The 19077-nt window shown below is 41.1% G+C and overlaps 1 protein-coding gene across 1 annotated transcript in view; it reads left to right on the forward strand.

Annotated features, from left to right (window-relative positions):
* The first annotated feature begins 2351 nt into the window (after nucleotides 1-2351).
* Nucleotides 2352-19077, forward strand: part of cspg4 (chondroitin sulfate proteoglycan 4) — an 86247-nt gene continuing 69521 nt past the window's right edge. Inside the window, exon 1 of the mRNA XM_088006516.1 lies at nucleotides 2352-3388. Coding sequence (XP_087862642.1) covers nucleotides 3313-3388 — 76 coding nt within the window. The 5' untranslated portion in view covers nucleotides 2352-3312. The remainder of the gene's footprint in view (nucleotides 3389-19077) is intronic.

The raw sequence follows: 19077 nt of genomic DNA on the forward strand, positions 1-19077 counted from the left end.
CGCCGATGCATTATTAAAAAAACCCCAAAGCCTCCTCATGAACAGAACCGACTTCCACTAATAAAGGCGGCTTCTCTGCACCTTGGCTTGCGTCATGCGCGGAGCTCCAGCTAAAGGGGGTCACTGATGTTCGTGGCTTGCATAAGCCTCAACCCGGGCTCTCGCATCCTGCACCGGCTCCCACTCACTTCAGTGGGTGACATCCCTCCAGGGAAAGTTCTGCTTCCTCGGGGAGGCGAGGAGCATGTCATCCGCACAAACCGTTGGCCGAGGCTCAAAGGAAGCCCTGTTTTGTTTTTTTTTTTAATTGTAGCGTGTGTCATGCTGAAATAATCAAGGAGGCTGCTGCGGTGTCAGGAAAGGTTGTTTGCAATAAACAGTGTCCCATTACGCGAGCCGTGTGTGTGTGTGTGCGTGTGTGTGTGTTTTTCACAGCTCCGCTCGCAGACGCTGCAGCTAATGCTTTCTTGGAATGGAGTGAGCTGAAGGGCCATCAGTGTTTTTATGTTTGTTTACTAAAAAAAGAGAAAAAAAAGAGAGACAGAGAGAAGGAGTGAGAGTGGTACCTCAGGACAGAGAGCTGATTTGGGGGCTGAAAGCAGAAATATTCTTTCCACTTCATGTTTTTCACACTTTGTTATAAGAAAACCACAAACTTTATGTGCCAGATCAACAGAATTAGCACAAAATTGGGAGATAGAAAGAAAATTTTCTTTTTTTTTTTTTTTACAAAATAAAAAAAAAATACTGACCTTTTGTACATTTAAAAGGGCGGTATTATGTGTTTTCCAGGCACATAGAGTAACTTTATAGTACAGTTAACAAAGCATATTACCTTCAGTTATTATAAAAATGCTATATATATAAAACATGACTTCATATTTTAATGCCTTGAATTTGGGCCTCTGTCTCTTTAAGAAACTCCGCCCAGGAAATCATCAAAACATGGCTCCTCCATTAACCCTTTACCGTCGTTTTTACCAGCGTTTCACTGAGAACCAGTTTGTTTAATGAGCTCTGAAGACGCACAGAACCACCAGGTTTTTGCTAATTGTTGCTGGCTAGTCTGGAGGAGCTGAGGAGGAGCAACGTCTTGAAGGCGGAGCTACGTCCACCCAGGACATGATTCCACACCTCCTATCCTCGGAGACCCGCCACGCCCCTCCGTCAATTAAACAAGGCCTGAAGGTTGATGTTCTACTTCGTGATGTTTGACAAACACAAACCTTAAATGATTAAAGATAAATAATAATGTAACTTTTATTGGTAACACCTCATTTGAAGGCGTGTGCATAAGACTGACACCAGGGGTCGCGTTAATGGAATATTTTCTGTATTTGACCTTTTTTTGTTTTTAGTTGACGGAAAGATCTGAAGGTCGTCCGTCATCTTGATAGATTTCAATTCACACTATACTTGGTGCATTCACGTGGGACACTTGTACATCGATAACTAAATCAATTGATAAAAAGCATTCCTGAATAAAAATGGAAAATGACAGAATATCTTTAAAATGAAGGAGTCTTCATCATGAATGTTTATGAAGTGTCATTCGGTAAATAATGACACTTTTAATGGACTTTTAATGCAACATTCTCTACAGAAGTTACCTACTGCAGCTTTAATAAGCAAAATGAAAGGAACATAATTTATGTTTAGTCATGTTTCAAAGTAATACAAGCATATTTTGTCATTTTGTACAGACGTGAGGAATCAGCTTAAATGGTCAAAGTTCTTTTCAAACAGCTGCATTTGGATTGAGGATTCAAAGTAGTAGATAGTAAAAAAAAAAAAAAAAAGACTCTCCGTGTTTTTATTCTTCACATTCCAATTATTCGGGGCATCATTTCCAAAGAACTGTATGTACAGCTGAGAGGAAAGCCTAATTGAGCTTCGTGGACTCCAGTCAAGAAGTTGCAGAGAAATTCTAATTGCTCACTCACGTCTCCAGCCGTGGGAACCAATGAGGAATAATTTGCGAGCCAACCGCCTGAGCGACAGGTGAAATTGAATCTTCAGGCTCCGACGGCGAACTCCGAGTATCGTTTTTTTTTTTTTATATCCAGGCTGAAAATCCTCTCGTGGAGTGCACACGCTTGTTCATTACCAAAAGAAAAAAGAGAAAGAGAAAGAAGAGAAGTGGAGAACAATCAGAGACGGGATTCACCTCAGTTAAAGTCTGCCATGAGACGAGTCTCGGATAGCGTGATCGCCCGACGCTGTTGAATCGTCCTTCGTCTTTTGACGGAGAAGACGTGGATCCAAAGTGGCCCACCTCTGTTTGATCGGGTTCGAGTCTAATTAGCTAAGGCCTCAGGCCTGTAGGAGAAAATCTCAGAAAAGCTAGACATCGATCAAGTGAAAGTCTGGAAGATAAAGCACCAGGAAGAGTTGGCAAACACGATTCGTCTTCAACAGTAAAAGGTTGATTCTCTGTTGCACTCAATGCCTGGTGTGATTATGAAAAGAAGAGAGTTATAGAAATCTGCAGGGGGAACAGAAGCTATGCTTTCACTGATCATATAAATGTGCGATTTGACGCTTCGAAAATTATTTTGCTTCATGGCAACGCGAAATTTCAAAAACGTTTTGGTTTTCCGCTAAAACGTTTCAGAGCTGGAATGAGGTGTTTTTGTTTTTGTTTTTCTTTTTGTCGTATCGAAACTGGTTTATTTCACAAACCTGTGATGGAAACGGTTTTCCGCATCACACGAGTCACATGATCAAGAAAACGACAGGAAGTGGTTGGAGGATGATGATTCAAATTGTATTTCTCATATAAGGGAAACGCCACAAATATGAAATTGTGTTTTTTTTCGACAATAGCAGAATATGAACAAAGTTTTTCACACATTTGCAATGAAATGCGGGAATTGAGAGCAAAACAGAGAGGACAGACTGGTGTGAGGCCTCTAAACCAACGTCTGTCAACGGGTAGCATGTGTGTGTATTAATAAGATTTACTTCTTCTTTTAGACACAAGCCAAATAAATCAACAGGCTGCTCGACTGGGAGTGTCTGAGTGCTGGGTCGGCAGAAAGAAGCAGCATATGATTTTCCAGCCTCACAGAGATCTAAGTTTGTGTGTGAGTGTGAGTGGAGATGAGGGGGAAAGAAAAAAAAAAAAGGAGGGCGTCCCTCTTGCGGTCCCACCCCAGCCCTGCCCCTTTCACATAGAGAAGTATCCTGTAGCAGATCAACCCCCCCAAAAAGACTGGAAACTCATTCAGTCTCTTCTGAATGGAGCGTCTTTAACGTGAGAGTGTAGGACTTAACGTTGAGCAACCCCAACAACAACAACAAAAAAACACCATGCGAGCCCTGCATCCAGTCCTGGTCGGTGCCTTGGTGACCCTGCTGCTCTGCCTGCCCGGCCCCGCGCACGGAGGTAAGCGCCACCGCAAATCACCGTTCGCTCCTGCAGCCGCCTGTCCGGTCAGAGATGATGTACGAGGCGGGACGTTAGATCCCCCTGTACCTCACAGGCATGACAGGCAGGAGAGCTAATGCCTCAAACTTCAACTGAACTGACTTCAACCTTGATGCTGCTTCTTTTTGTAAAAGATGGACCTCATGAAATTCTCTACATTCTCAGTCATTCATTGTGCTGAAACTTCACGTGTTGCTAGAAAGACGTGTCATTGTTTTGACTCCTGTCCGAGGTCTGAGACAACATCTGTTCTCTTCTAATCCTTTTAAGTTTTCTCTCCTTCTTCTTCTTCTTTTTGCCTCTCTTCACCTGCAGCCGGGTTGTATTTTTCTTGAAAGTGTTTGCACGTCGCCAAAAGGTTGGAGGCAGCGCAGCCGAAGCCCTCTGAGCTTATAGGTGCCCTGTGTCGGCGGCAATGAATGGCTCTTTTAAAGAGAAGTGTGCAGTAGCAGGGCAGAGCGGCTCCTCATTCACCCGGAGAGAAGAGATGAAAGTGAGAGAGGGAAAGCAGGGCTATGAACGTGTGAGAAAGGCAGCGCGCGTGTGTGTGTGCGTGCGAGTGCGCGTGTGTAAGGGAGGTGGGCTGCCTCATGAAAGAGGCCCATACAATGTTCCCATAGAGACGGCGTGAAGTGCCACAGGTATACTTTCTCGATGACACGACAACGCCAAAAGGCAGTGGGATTCAACAGCGGCAAGTCGGTTCACCAGGAAAACTGTGAAACCGTCTTTGGCTCGGACAGCTGTTGAGTCCGTTGCTTCCCCCTCCTCGTCTCCAAAGTGTCAGCGCGCTTCCCACATCGATCAAGTCCTGGCCAGACCTCTCCAGGAGAGACTCATTGGCAGCTGATGTGGGGAGGAGGAGGAAAAAGAAAAGTGACTTTGATCAGAACACGGGGATACCGCTTTGTTTCGGTGACACCGTATCTAAGCTCAGATGGGAAGTTGGACTCGGTTTTTTTCTCCGCACTGTGATCAGTTCATCACAGGCATGAAAAAAAGAGCCATTTTCCCCTCATGGTTGCTCATTTGCAGATGAGTCCTGCTGAACGAAGCGACGGCGGTGACACCTCTGCTGGAAGAGTTAGCGGCGCGTTGACCCAACGGCGGCTTGTCGGAGTTTTGCTGAATTATGTCTGCTGGCAACTGGCGAGGCGCAGTTTAAGTGTGGCGCAAACATTACAGTAGCTGTGCTGTCTGGGTAGATGATGGAGTAGATGCAATCTGTGGAGCCTTGGAAAGTGTTCAAAAACCTACGTTTTCCACATTTTTTTACAGACGCTGTCTGTAGAACCATCCCTTACGCCAAAGCGTCGAAACCGGATTTAATTTGCTGGGTTTCCACTGACAATGTACTTGTGCAACTTGAGAAGTTACTTATAAGTCAGTTTTGTCTAATTTCAAGTCTACTGGGATATTTGCACTAGAAACAAAAATACTTGGTAAGATTTTCTGTTTTTACAGCGTCCCTGCCTCCTCAGTGTGACAAAGCTCACCCGCTGACCCCGGAGAGCTAAATGCTAATGCTGACCAGATGTGCCAAGTTGCTGATTAGATTCTGGGGGCTCCGGTCGCGCCACAAAATGCCGACCACAAGCTGCAGATGAGCGCTTATGCAAAAAAAAAAAGTCAATAAGAACGTTAACACTTTCTTGTTCTTCAGTTGTTTTTTTGTCACCTTCCTTGTTATTAAGGGCTCTGTTTGTACCAGTCTGGTCCTGGAACATCTTGCCCAGGAGCAGAAGTTGTTCAGATGAAGCAGTGAGCCTCCCTCGTCATAAAAAGTCTTCATGTGTGGAGAAGTTAGTTTCCCCCTGGTGGAAAGTCTGACTCTGAGTTTCTAAGGCATCCAGGTGCCATAGCTGTGTTGCAATGTAGGCGTCACCAAATCCTTTACAGAACAGATTTCATAGCTTAACCTTTTTATGAAATGTACCTGCCAAACTACATTAGGTAATTTCTAGTTCATTATATCAATAGGTCATAAGCTTCGTCCTCAAATAAGAACTGCTTTGTGATTAAGGTATAAACCATTTGCAAAATAGGTAAATTTAATGTAATGAACTTTCTCTTCATTTGCTGTAACGTGTGTTTTATTGGTAAGTTCGCTTCAGAGTTTTGACGTTTTGCTTGCAAGGAAAATGTACTTTAGTATTAGTATTGTGACAAAAATAAACAGATAGAAAAATGCTAAACGTAGCCATAGCTACAATTCAGTGATGGCTACCTCATGATAAAGAGGTTTTAGCAAATACTTCAAATGGATACACGTTTTCTGAAATTTACTCTAACAGGGTGGGGTGTTTCCTTGGCAACCACAGCAACAAGAAGCTTTACTTGCTAGCAAGCTTGCTTGACATTATCATTAGCGCTATTGGTAAAATAGCTAAAGCTGGACACAAGATTACATTCTGTTTTGAAGTCTTATGACTGGATCCAAAATATTAAAAATGTTGATATATTGCTTATAAACAGAACTTGTGTGTACATATCAACCTTACTGTTCTCTGCTGGACACTTAATACCAACAAAAGTAGTTAATATTTTAGCAAAATTCAAATTAAAACATTCAGATAGGATTTGTTACCAAAATAAAAGAAGTTAATGTTCTTTGAGTTTAACCATTAATTGACTAATGATCACATTTGCAAACAGAAATGCTTGATGGAAATGGACATAATTTAAACGACCCTCCACAATGACTTTTTGTAATCCAGTCTCACTGAGAAGCGCCTGGCTGACTCCACTATTATACCTGTAAGAGATGACATTGCTGCTTTAATGGATACCAACTATCCTGCAAACTTTTGAGATGCTGATATGACTCCACTGTGAAATGTAAAAGTGACATTTTTATGGCTCAGAAGGAGACAGGCTGTGCCGCGATGCGTTGAGCAACCATGTGAGAGCACTTTTCCACATCAGGGGATGCTCACTTTATCATAGCCCCATCTAAAATTGGACATGACATGTTCCTGTTTCAACTTTTTTCTTCAAAACATCTCAACAGCCTCTGCGTCTCCTTGGCAACCATTTAGGTTCGTCCTTTCGGTGGAATAAGGGAGAGAGAGAGAGAGAGAGAAAGTAATAATAAATTGGCCGGCCGGATGTTTCCGATCCAAACACGCCTGTTTGGTTGGTATGGTGACAGTTTCTCTTTTTGTCGCTGCGTTGGTAAAAACAGGAAGTCTGATGGTGTTCGAGTGACATGTTGGAGCTGGATTCCTTGCTGCCACTCTTTTCTGCAGACAGTCAACATGTCATCACTTTTTTCTTGCCCCATTAACAAACCTTCCACAGCATCTTAAATTTGCTTTACCCATTTAAACCCATTTTGTGCGTTTGGGTTGAACAACAGGTGAACATATGAGTGATCCCGTATGGATGTGAAGATTTTTATGCAATCAATGCCTGGCAGATGGAGCCTATTGGTTTACTTTTTCACAAATAAACTTGAATCGGTTTCAATAACTTTTAAAAGGTGAGTTTTACCAATGGGCGTCCCATCACGTTTTCCCTGCCCGCCATTTTGAAAAAGTTGTCGTGATCCATTCTTACCCGTCATTTTAAAATGAAAATAATTCAATTCAACTTCAATTTCATTTTCATCTGGTTTAATTCACATTCAACAGGTGGAACAGAGAATCCATATGGTTCAATCACACATGAAGCATGTACATGTACCTAACAATTAAATTATGAACACAAATATGGATTACCCATTTTTGCGTCAATCAAATATCTCAGTGTTTTGATATTGATCTGGAAACACAGTCTGCAGCCGCACTGGAGACCGGAATAACAAGCGACAGCTAAAGTTTTGAAATCGGGGAACATCTCTCAGACTCTGAGCATCAGAAGCGCTGCAAAGCCTCCATTCAGATCAGAGATGATACTGAGATTTTTTTTAAAATTATTACTGGAAAGTTTTCTGCATCAGAACTTATTCGGAAAACGTGTTTCTGTCTCCCTTTTTTGCACATTCACTCTTTCGCAAAATCCAAAAACCACCTCCAGCAAAAATGTATGAAATTTAGGACAATTTTCTGAATTTTGCTGTTTCATCAACATTTTTTATGTGATATGTCAAAAAGCATTTAAAAAAATAGTATTTATGAATAAAGTTTGAAGAACTTTAGAGTTCAGGGCTCTACAACAGCGAGCCAGACTAGAAGGTGTGCTAGTCATTTTGCTCCTTCGTCGTCTCGCCAACTTTTGATCCATAATAATGGACAAAACTGACCAAATTATGACATACGGCAGCTTAAGAGTGGAAAAGTTATGCATGTGTGTATATACAGTCGATGTGAGGACGTTTCAGAGGGAACATATTTTGTTCTTTCCTAAATCTTTGCGTAAAGGTGAAGGTCTGCTTTCTCCATTACATACACCTGGACATCGATGGGAATTTTAACCGTACTTTGCCAAAAGCAACTTAAAATCTCCAAACCAAGTCCAAGAGAACTTTCTTTGTTGATGTGAACGGTCTCCAACAGGTTTAGCTAAGACGGGTGCAGCTCCAGATGTCAGCAAAGGTTTGGAACCATCATAATGAATCTAAAGAGAGGAGCTGGACTTCTTTTTTTCCCTTCTACGCAGCAGCATCTGTTCATGAGTGAACGAAGAACATGTTCCCTCTTCAGCTCTGTGAGACTTATAGGAAAGAACGCATTAAATATTAATGAGCAATGATTGAAAATGAGCCAGGTTTTTCACTTCAAAACGTTGGTTTCTATATGAACTCCGGAGGTTTCTGTGCTTTAGCGTTTCCTCAAAGCGCGAGTCATTTTGTCCAGGAGACATGCTGCTCGCTGACAAGCTTGTCCTTTCGGCTTCATGAAAGCAAGACCCCCTTCTAACATCGCTCAACCAATCAATATTGATATTATTTCTCGTAATGTAACTCCCTCACTGCTAGCCTGACATTTCTGGCTGCCACTTTCAGACACAAAGTTTCAGGGAGTCATGGTTTATTAACTATATTTGGGGCATTCTGGCCCGAGGCAAACATCCTTGAAGCTGAGAAGCTAAAGTTGTCTGTGTGAGCAGCCAGCCTCACCCTGCTTTTTCCTTCTTTCTAACTTCATCTCTTCCCTACAGGATGATTTCCTCCTCTCACCCTCCAACCTGCAGCCACAAAGTAAGCAGCCCTGTAAATGCAACGATCGGGGCCCAGAGTAGACTTACTAAAAAGGCTGGATTCCTGTAGCGGCAACGCTCTCACTTCTGTCAAGGTGTCCCTGACACGCAACACATGCTAACTCCGCCGGTCATCCAAGTGCGCCGCTTCGGTCGGATAATCGTTTCGGCTGCAAGAAAGAAATGCTAAAGAGTGCCTGAACGAGACGGCACGTCACGTATTCTTTCATTTCTTTTAATTACAACCACAGCTGCTCCGTCCTGCTATATTTGTGAAAACTGAGCTAACCTTGAAACAATTAAACACGAGCCAATACATTTAGGCAGCTTATTTAAGCATCTTATTAATAGAAGTTGGACCGAACACAACAAATAAAACGTGAGAGTACCACGTGTGGCTGGTTAGAATCTGCAAATTGAGTTCTGGATCATTTGGAGAAAAAAAAACTTTTTCAGTTTATCCTCCCGAGTAAATTTGGCTAGCCCTGGAGCGAGGCCAGATTAGTGAATAAGCAGCTGCCGCAGGCAGAACACTCACAAATCCCCCAGAAAAGAAAAAAAAAAAAAAAACTCAAGGCCATAGGTCACATTTGGGAATACAAATGATTGGAAACCTTGAATATTTCTGTTTATACTGGTCGTGTTGAGATTTTGTTTACTGTCTTGCGTGTACTTCGATCTTTAAGTAGAACAATTAACGGTGCGTTCACACCAGACCAGCTTAATCCGCTTTAATTTAACTCCAGTCAGTTTGTCCAGAGAGTCTGGTTTGTTTGGGGGGATCTGAACGCGCAACTGGACTCTGATGTGGATCAAAAAAGCAAATTCTGGTCCGCCAACAAATCGGACCACAGTTCAACCGAACTCTGGAGTTCACTTCAACCAGGTCTGGTGATGTTTTAGGTATCCAGATTTTCTAAATATCTAACTCTCAGAAAAGCATTAAAAGTGCTTTATGTCAAAGCTGTTAAAAGCAGAATTTTACAGTTCCCACACTGTCTCTTAAGGAATCTCTGATCATTTTAGAATAATCCACTCCAAACTTGATAACTAAGATTATAGATATTAAACTAGAGAGCCGTCCAGCCTCATTAAGAAACTGTAAAACAGCCCAGATGTCAACTTTAGCATTGTTAGCAGCTAATGGGTAGCTAACAGTAGCCCTCACAGCGCTTAGAAGTCATTTATATTTTCAGTTTTTGATTTTTTTTTTCTAATTACTCAAATTGCTGCTGCACAATTTCAACCAGTGGAAACTTCTGCCACACATTCGTTACCAGGCGTCATCATTCAGCCTGACGACGTGTCTTAATTAGCCGACTTTGTCAACACGACAGGGAAACTCAAGACCTTTTTCTCTTCCTTATGCCAGTAAATGAAATGTTCAGCAGAGCTGTCACTGTGTACCAAGTAGTGCATGATTTTAGTTACGAACCAAGCATTTGCCAGGCATTTGGCTTGTGAACGTTGGTTTCATTGTGACTGTTTTGTGGGATGACTGTGACCGTCTCTGTCCCTCCCGCTCCGACGTCTTCTGCAGTATCTCGTGTTTGATCAGTCACATGGGAAGCGCCAAGCGACGATATCTGCGGCGAAAGACGGCCATATCTGCAAACATGAAGTGTGACTCATGTAGCGCTGGACAGAATCGCTCTTTGGTGGGGGGAACAGAAGCTGAAGCCATCTGGTCGTCCTCCACAGATGTGCCAGATGAACCTCTTTCCAAACAAAGAGATCAATTCTGCTTTCCTATTCCTGCTGAAAGTTCTTGCAGAGTTGAAAAAGTGGAAGCGCTCGGTTGATTCTCCTGTGATTCAGCAGCCTTAACAAAAAAAAAAGAAAAAAAGAAAAGAAAAAAGAAAGAAGAGACACATCCCTCGCCTTGAGGACTTGTTTTCCCTTGGCAGATGATCTTTCCCTGCGCTGCTCCCTTTGAGGTGGCTGGCTGTCAAAGGCAAGCTGCTCGGATTATATTTTGGGGCTCTGATCTGCTGAGAACGCAGCCCACACATAGACCTCATTTAGCCCGCTCGTGTACACAAAAGACTCCGTTACATAAACACGGGCCCGGATTCTGATGCTAGGGGGAAGGTCAAAGGGCGTCTCGCGGCGGCGATCCTTCATTGTTGGAACCTCTTTTACGTTGGCAGCAAAAAAATGCTTGAGCAGCAGTTCGTGACAAATGGGCTACACCCAGATTCAAGGTCCATAAGCGGCAATTTGGGATTTCAGATTGTTGTGATTACCTTGTAGCCGTGTTATTTCATGCATTCTAGGGGCACGGTGTTACCTACAGCAGCAGCAACAGGAGGTCCAAACCGCATGAGAGGAAAATACTCAACTTTTCTAGAGAAGAAGGAAATCAACAGAGCTGGAGAAAGACGGTAGCTGCGTTTCCGTTACTAATGAGTGCAGATCTGTGTCAATATTCTGCTAATGTGGAAACGGAAAACACAATTTTGCAATTGCGGTGTTACTGTTGAATCAGAAATTAAATTAAAATCAAATGAGAATAAGTTTGTTCACATGACAAGTCGTTAAAAATCAGATGTAAACATGAGAATTATTAATGTTTCAGCCCTGGAGCTGGCGCTCATGGCCATCATCCATCAGAGGAGACGTTGGCGTCTTATTCAGGTGTGGAGTAACAAGCCCCGCCTACATATGCAGCGTTTTGGCGATTTTACAGAAGAGCTCTGGATTCAACGAGTTCGGATAATACAAAACTTTTTATGAACTGTGTAATGTCAGAAAAAAAAACAAAGCAAACCATCCTCCTACCACTTCCTGTCATCTTTTTGTCGTTTCTGCCAGTGGTAACATCTGGCTGTTGATCATGTGACTAGCGTGATGGGAAGAAAATGTTTCTACTACAGTTTTGTGAAATTCATCTATTTCAATACGGCAAAAAAAAACACCTAACTGGACACAAAAGCTTTTTAGTTTTTTCAAAATTAGTGCATTTCCATTAAGCAAATTTATCTGTGAATTTGATGAGAAAAAAATTAAGTGATGTACCAATTTGTCAAATAATACATATGTTACAAGAAAAGGTTCTGCAAAAGTAAATAAAAGTCATTGGTGGTTAAAGTTTATGGGTCTAGAATTGATTTTTTTATGAAACCTGTTGCCTGGATCCATATTCAGCTCATTTTAATTGGCAGATTACCAGAGTTCACGCATAAAAGTAAACACTGGTGACACTAAAGGTGTGTTTTTATTAAGATAATTTGTACAAAAAAAAAAAACAGTGAAGCAAATTAATGCTAAATAATAAATGTAAATAAATGTCAAGGCAACTTAATCGGGTACATGCAGTGAAAAGAAAACAGGATTATTTTCTACCTCTAAGTGTTTCTGTCGCTTCAGTGGTGAACTTAAACCTTCAAACCCGAGCCACACCGGTCCCACCACAGTCCGGTTTGGACTCTCTGCACGTCTGAACGCGGTCCAGAGCTTTGTGACCGCACAGTCATAACAGATCGACAGAAAAAAAAAAAAAAGAAAAAAAAAAAACTTCTAATCAAAGGGTGACGCTAAACACAGAGCAGAGCCTGGAAAACACACGGTACGATTATGAGCAGAAGAAAAACAACAGCCGTCGCTTCTCCCAAGAAATATGGCGTCTGTGGAGTTTCTGTCAAAGTAGAGCAAACCCAGAGGCTCTGGTGCGTTAAATGTCCGGAAGAGTGTTGAATTGGATTTTCTTATTATTTTTCAAGTGGGGGAACAAAAAAGAAAACTGGGTATAGATAAAGCTTCACTTTGTGTATGTTGCTTTTTATATTACATTCCATCAAGTTTCTGAAAAAATAAAGATTAATTCAAAGTTAGATGATGACCCTCATCTTTGATCCATCATCTTTCATTTAGTTTTGTCCAGATCTTATTTTATTTTTGAAATTTGAAACAGACCTGATTGGGGCTTTAGTTGCCAAAACGAAACAAAGCATTGAAATTCCTCCTGTTATATTTTTTATTTTATTATCTTGGGATAGTTTGAGCTCTGTGCATATGTGAACAGTTATGTACTCAAATGTCTATAAATGTATCAAAAATTTATCATAAAATTAATTCTGGAAGAGTACTGAATGTTAAATTAGAAACTTTGTTGAAAGCCTGCAGAAATACACAATTTAGATCATTTTAAAGTTATATGTTCTGCTTTCAAAGTGATGTCAGAAGATAGCTAATGTAGCTTTACAGCTAGCATAAATTTGTCATTAAAGTGGATCTTGCTATAAGCTAAAGTTCGAGATCTACAGCCTCAAAGTAGAAATTTCAGGGGATTTATTTGAGTCAGTTTGACTTGTCCATCCAGTCAATCTTGCAGTTATTTAGATTTTTTTTTTTTTTAAGAATAAGTACGCGCAGCAACACAGAGTGTGGATAAAACCAACACTGCTGCTCTTAGACTTCATGAATTACATCTTAAGCTACAGGTAGAGGATCAGGCAGGGTACTGCTGTGCTGAGGCATCCTGACCAAGGGCAGAACATTATTTTTTTTTAATCCAAGTGTGCTGTGACCCTGAGAAAATAACAACAAAGAGAAAACATTCACCCCTGTTTTCACTGCAGTAGCAGCAGCAGCAGCAGAATTGCATGTTTATTCTTGATAAGAGCTTTTGGGGAGTTTGGTGCCCAAAATGAAAACTCCAGAGAAAATTCTCATCATCGCAGGACTGCCAAGCTTTCAATAAGCAGGAATTATGCATGACCAGATGCCTCGATACGAACGGCCTCCACGGGCTTTTCTTTTCTGATTTTCTCTCTTCCCTTTTAGAGAGGACTGTCTGTTTTTATCGTTTTGACTGAAGATGAATGCGTTCTTTTTTTGTGCCTGCCATTGTTTCTTTTTATCCAGTGGATAAAAAGAAGAACAGAAGAGCTTTTGTGAAATTAATCATTCGGTTTGTCCCGGAGGGATTAATCATTAGGATCTTTCCTACTTGTTTACGGCGAGTGTCATCATTTCAAAGGAGCTATTATCGTTACGGGGCCATAACCACTTTAACGTGTTACATATTATCGTCATGTTTGATTCATTAGCAGCACATGGTCTCCTCAGCTTACAATGCGACACAGTGATTATTTACTTATTTATTTTATTAATTTAAAATTTTACAAGTACAAAACGTCGATATCAAGCCGGTATCGGATCGACACTAACAGGGTAAAATTGATACTTTTTCAAATTTGGCCTTGAAGTTTTGGTTTATTTTGATATTTTACTTCTCAGTTTCAAAAAGATTTTCTTTTGGTTTGTTCTCAATTTATGTTTTTTCTTTTAAGCAAAATCGTGTCAGTATGTTAATAAAGTGTTTAGTAGACACCTTTAAACTTTGTTAAAATTATGTCTTAGGCCAGAATAAGATAATTCAGAGGGAAAAAAAACAAAACAAAACAAAAGAACACCTAGAGGTCATAAGTTTTTTATATTCACTCAAAAGTGAATTAAAATTATCAGTATCAGTATCGGCGACACTGGGCCTGTATTTACTTGGTATTGGATCAATATCAAAATATTCAGTATCGCACACATTTAACAAGCACAAGCATCTGTGTATTTTACTGGGATTTTAAGTGACAGGATAACAATAAGTGTTGCATAATTGTGAAGTAGGGGAGCTTTTCTAAAAAAAAAATTTAAAAAAGGTGTTACTATAAAAACAGGCATAAAAATTTCCCTTAGGTTCTGAAGGTTATTTCTAAAACAGGTTGTTGTTTTTAAAAAAAACTTTTAACCACACAGAATCATTTTGGAAGTCACAGTTAACATGTGAAAGAAACTAAACATGAAGGGTTTGGCCTACACTATGTGAGCTATAAAAAATAAGACACCATACCAAGTTGGCTTGGTTGGTAAATGCTAAACGCTGTTGATAGTTATTGGGAAGATCTAAGGAGCTAAATACAAAGGCTTCAAAAGCAAAACAAATATACAGAATGAATGGGGTGGTTTAAATCAAACATTTTTGTTTGTGCAAGACTGGCCAAGACTTTTCTTACTGAAAATGTTTGACTAATTTAGATCTTAAAAAGAAGAATAGCAAAACATTCAGTCTCTACATGTGAAGCTCTATGCCGTTACCCAGAACAACTTGCAGCTGCTTTGCTGATCATCCATCTGCTTCACCAGAGTTTGAAAACCAAGAGTCCGTTTCCTTTTGTAATGTTGGTCCATCACATAAAATCCCAGAAAAACACATGGCAGTTTGACTCTGTATTGTTAAAAAAATGTGACAAAGTTGAGAGGACATTGTGTCTGAAAACTTTTACAAGGCCCTGTACATGTCCTAATTAGTCATCTTACATTAGTTTTGGCGTGGAAAAGGCAAGTGGAGCCTCTGGGAAAGCAGCATGAATCACATCCTGGGAACCGCTTCCTGATTGGTCGAAACGGTGTTGGGAACAGCTTGAGGTTTCCCCTGTCCAACATCTGGAGCTGGCGTGGTCAGCTTGGAGCCTGACAAATTTAAAAAGGGTTTTAATCACATAGTCTCCCCCCATCCTGCTCTTTCTTACCTAATATAGACGTAAAATAAAATTAAAAGAAAAGAAAAAAGGTGGCGAAAGGACGTCAATGTGCTGCAGTCAGTGAAGTTTAAAGAAGCCCAGAGTGTTGTTGGAAACGGACTGGGCTGCTATCAGGGCTGATTATGTTCTGTCAGCAAATTTCCAGCCTCTGGGTAGGTGGCTCCATCAGATAAATCAAATTCAACAGGGCAAAGCTGGATGTATGTGTGTGTAGATACATGTGTGTATCCACAGAGCCATGTGTTGGATTTCATTAAGGGCGAGGCTGGATTCTGTTTCAGGTCCGTCTGGTTCACACTGCCCCTGGAGACTTGAGTCTGCTATTTTTACAGCGGTGGTAGCTGCGCATGACTCATTATTTTAAATAAAGAGAACTCCGTTGTCAGTCCGGGGAGTCCCTCCACCCGCCACCACCCCTAGCTCCGAGGGGAGATGACTCATGAGCACAAGGCCACAGAGGCTAATCATGAGATGTCGCACTCAGGACTAATTGTTTGTTTTTCTTGTGATTAAGCTTTCGACTCTGTGATACTGTTTGCCTTGCCTTCGAGATTAAAAGACCTGAGCTTCAGCCCAAAGGTAATATGTGTCGACGTTTAGTCTGCTGCAAACGTACGCAAAATTTCTTCAAATTTTGCCACTGTAATGCTAACTACGTTCATATTCACTCCTCATTACTTGGGTATGCCTCTACCGCCTTAAGAAAAATTTAAAACATAGGGACTGAAATGTTTGCGCTTCAATTTTTATGTTTTGACACCAGTTGTCAAATGGATTCGGGTCTGAATTTTAACTGCGGCGGTCTAATACAGAAATACTCTGATGTAAACTCTTTCATCACAGCTCTGTGTGTCTGTTTAGGGCCATTGTTCTGCTGGAATGACACATTCTGCCCCAGTCTTAAGGCTTTAAAGATCAAAAAGATTTTATTTCATATCTGCCCCATGGACTAAGTATGAAGACTGTATTTAGCTCCATAGATTTCTACCACAGATAGCATACAGGATAAAACATTCAATGTTGGTCTAATCTGACCAAAACAGTGGTGGACATACTTCTGCTAACGCGCTAACAGCAGGGCTAATTTTTTTTTTTGCCCTGCTGCAAACTTTTGCTAACTTTAAAGACATTTAGCACACTTAGCTTTAGCATCAGCAGAGCTTAGGTTTATGATTAGTGCTTTGGGGTTAGCGCAACTGACATTTTAGCTAGCAGTCCTCACCACTAGTCAAAAAGCAGAATGGTTGCCCACATGACTTTACTAAAGAAAATGTGTTTTTCTCATTCTACATTATATTCAGTAATATGTAGACCTATTCATCAGTGAGCATGAACTGATGAATTGTATGTTTAATGTGGCCAATAGCTGAAAATTTTGCATTGTTACCATTTATAAAAAGTCCAAAATACTAATACAGCTTGGATATGGGCATTTAAGTCTCACATGAAGTACAACGTTTACAAAATATGCATTCATTAAAAAGAAAAAAGAAAAAAAACAGGAAAGTCTTTGAGGCTGCCCAAAAAAATCATGGGCCCTGGGCTACTGCCTTACTCACACAAAATCACAATAAAAACCTTTGTAGTTTGTGTTTGCAATGAGACAAAATGTGGAAGGTGTTGCACACCTGGATGCTTCATGAGAGATTTCCATCAAACTTGGTCAGAGGTAATTTTGACACAGTGTTCAGCTTCCCTGCTAGCACTCGATGGATTCCTCGAAAGGAAGTGTCCTAATTTGTTTTTTCCACATGTACAATTCTCGGTGATGTAAATAACTATGATGTGCCCCTTTCACGGCAGCAGCAGCCAGTCTCCTGCGCTTTAATTCCCAAAGCATGGCGGCGGGAGATGGCGCTCAGGAGGGCCGCTTGCTTTGTGCAGCATGGCGACATAGAGGCAGGTCAGCGCCAGCTCCTGACTTGTTGAAGATCTTCATCATCAGCGCTGCCATGGGTTCAAGAAACATTCCGAGTAATTTGAGGCCAGACGGCATCATTACGCAGTAACTTCAGACGAAATCAACAGGGCAATGGGGCTGAGGGGAGAGCCGGGGGTGAGGTGGAGAGGTGGGGGTGGAGGGTGGCACCAGACCCAGCATCTGGCAGATGACAGACTGAAGTAGCATGCGGATGATAAATATAGCTGCAGCACCAACAAAAGATCATGTTGGCTTCACATGAGGCTGACGAAAAAAAGGGAAAGGAGGGAAGGCGATCTAGGGAGGGCGCAGTGTGTGTGTGTGTGTGTGTGTGCGTGTGCGTGTGTGTGTGTGTGTGTGTGCGTGAACTCATGGTTATGTTTACTGTAGGCTCGCGTGTGAGGGCGTGTATTCTTTATGCTCTGTGGTTCACACAGAATCCAGTGTTCGGCAGCCGGAGCGAATGTCGTCATCCGGCTCGCTGAGAAGGCTTAAAATAACCAGAGGAAATAATGCACCCCATGAAGTTTGGATTGACTCACGGTTCGGCCGTCTACAGTGGCATAAAGCGCTGCGCAGCGGGCCTTAAACACACAGCTCCGGTCCGCTGAGTCCCACAGCCAAGCTCCTTGTGGAGCAGGGAAGGGGGAAGGGACTCTTGCACATCAGATGCTGAAACTTTCAACATTTTAGTGAAGAAAGTAAAGAATCAACAGTAAATATCTTCACTATGAAATCACAAAATCAGTTTGTGAAAAAAAAAATGGCACTGAATCATGATATTGGGGACACAGTGGATCAGTGAACTACAACAATTGGCTAAGCGCTAAAAGCTGTAAATACTTGTCTCAATCACAGACATGCTGCAACGTGATGTCATGCGTGCAAGACTTTCTGAAAGTTGACTACCGTTGGTTTTAGCTGTCAAGTTGTCAACATAACGCGCTAAATCTTAAAGGTACACCTGATGTATAAATGTAAAAGGGACAAAGTGCTTTGCTACTAATCATCAACACCAGGACCACAAGATAAGGTCCAAAGGCATCACTTTTCACTGGTCAGGAAATAGTATTAATTAAAAAAGTAACAAGGAAGAAGGAAGTATGTCAATTATGCTAGCTTGACTTTGACAACCTTGACATAGATGTGCTGCAGAATTCGGTGCATTTCTTCCACAGACAAATCATTTCGACTTCAGCAAGCAGAAGCTGTGGACATATTGGCAGAAACAACTATGGAAAACGATTGCAGTCGCTCTGTCCAATACACCAGGAGTCACTTCCGAAGTCCATCATGGTGCCTCAATGTGATTTGAGTCTACAGAGTGAAAAATCATGCCCTTCCTTTCTCTATAGATCAAAAAAACCTTACAAACTTTCTTTAGTTGTACTTTGCAGACCTTTTTAATCTCCCTTAGGATTTTTGTGTTGAGATAATTCTCTGAAGACTGAGAGCCTCCCAGCTATTGGACAGGTGTTGGGCCACTGCACCAGAAAACTCTGGGGACACCTTACATTTTCCTTCCAGGATGTCTAAATGGCTTTAGGGATTTAAGAAAACATCAAGCTGACATGTCATTTATGCTGTTTACATGTATTTGGACTAACTCTCTTTCTGAACAGTTTCAAATGGCAACAGCATTTTTAATGTTTACTTTTGTGTAACTACAACATCAAGATCATTTCACATTTTTCGGTTTCTTAAATAACGCTTTCTCCTCTTACGTCATCTTTGTTTTACGTTTTTGAGGAACTATATAAAAATGTACATGTCAATCAAGCAGACACCCATTTCTTTCCAAAGTGATTCTAATGTACAGTGGACCTCCACCTGTTTATTATTATTATTATTATTATTATTATTATTATTATTATTATTATTATTTATTTCCTTTGCAACTACGTCACCTAATCATCAATTATGTTGTTATGATTTTTAAAACAAACAAGCACAATATTAATGATATAAACAGTCAAACAAAACCGTGCAAGAGCAACGATTTGCATGGGTAATGCTTTTTGCTCATCACTTCCTACTTCAGTTTTGTT

The sequence above is a fragment of the Poecilia mexicana genome, unplaced genomic scaffold, assembly GCF_051168715.1.
Source record: "Poecilia mexicana isolate PSO_F unplaced genomic scaffold, ASM5116871v1 scaffold_6, whole genome shotgun sequence".
NCBI classification, from domain to species: Eukaryota; Metazoa; Chordata; class Actinopteri; order Cyprinodontiformes; family Poeciliidae; genus Poecilia; species Poecilia mexicana.